At 45.0% G+C, this 653-nt stretch overlaps 1 protein-coding gene across 1 annotated transcript; it reads left to right on the forward strand.

Moving 5' to 3' along the window:
- Nucleotides 1-25: 25 nt before the first annotated feature.
- On the forward strand, nt 26-465 carry T265_12336 (hypothetical protein; the record flags this gene model as incomplete). Its single annotated transcript, XM_009179770.1, has 2 exons — nt 26-271; nt 307-465. The coding sequence occupies 2 exons, from the start codon at nt 26-28 to the stop codon at nt 463-465; spliced, it is 405 nt and encodes a 134-aa protein (XP_009178034.1).
- Nucleotides 466-653: the final 188 nt, after the last annotated feature.

The following is a 653-nucleotide window of genomic DNA, read 5'->3' on the forward strand; positions in this document are numbered from 1 at the left end:
TTCGTTTCATGTTTCGTGTACTAGAATGGCCATCCGACCTCTACACACCCCTAAAATAGTTAAGAAGCACAGGAAGAGCTGGCGCCGGCATCAAAGCGATCTGTTTAAACGGCTGGGTGATAAATGGCGTAAACCTAAAGGTATCGACAATCGCGTCCGGCGGCGCTTCAAAGGCCAGGTTCGTATGCCGAAAGTTGGTTACGGGAGTGCAAAACGTACGAAACATATCCACCCTGATGGCTTCAAGCATGTTCTGATCCACAACGTCAAGGTCTGTTTTGAATATTTTCTAAATGTTTTGCTCAGGAATTGGAGGTGTTAATGATGCAGCACCGTACCCATGCTGCAGTGATTGCCCATACGGTAGCTCGGAAAAACCGGGCGAAAATTGTGGAACGAGCGAAGCAATTGAGTATTCGGTGTGTTAATGCCGATGCTGGTCTACGCTCTGCAGAAAATGAGTGAACTCAATAAACCTTTTTTTTGGCTTGTAAGCCTTCTGGCCTAATCGTGCTTATTGCATTCTACTTGTTCTAACGGCTCTGTAGGCCATCAACAGTTTGTTGTAAGGTGTGAAATTTATCGAAAATGTGAGGGAATGTCTCAGTCCTCTTCGAAATTGGGAAATTTATCGTATGCAACTTCAGCAGTTT

This window comes from Opisthorchis viverrini, assembly GCF_000715545.1.
Source record: "Opisthorchis viverrini unplaced genomic scaffold opera_v5_7497, whole genome shotgun sequence".
In the NCBI taxonomy this organism is placed as follows: Eukaryota; Metazoa; Platyhelminthes; class Trematoda; order Opisthorchiida; family Opisthorchiidae; genus Opisthorchis; species Opisthorchis viverrini.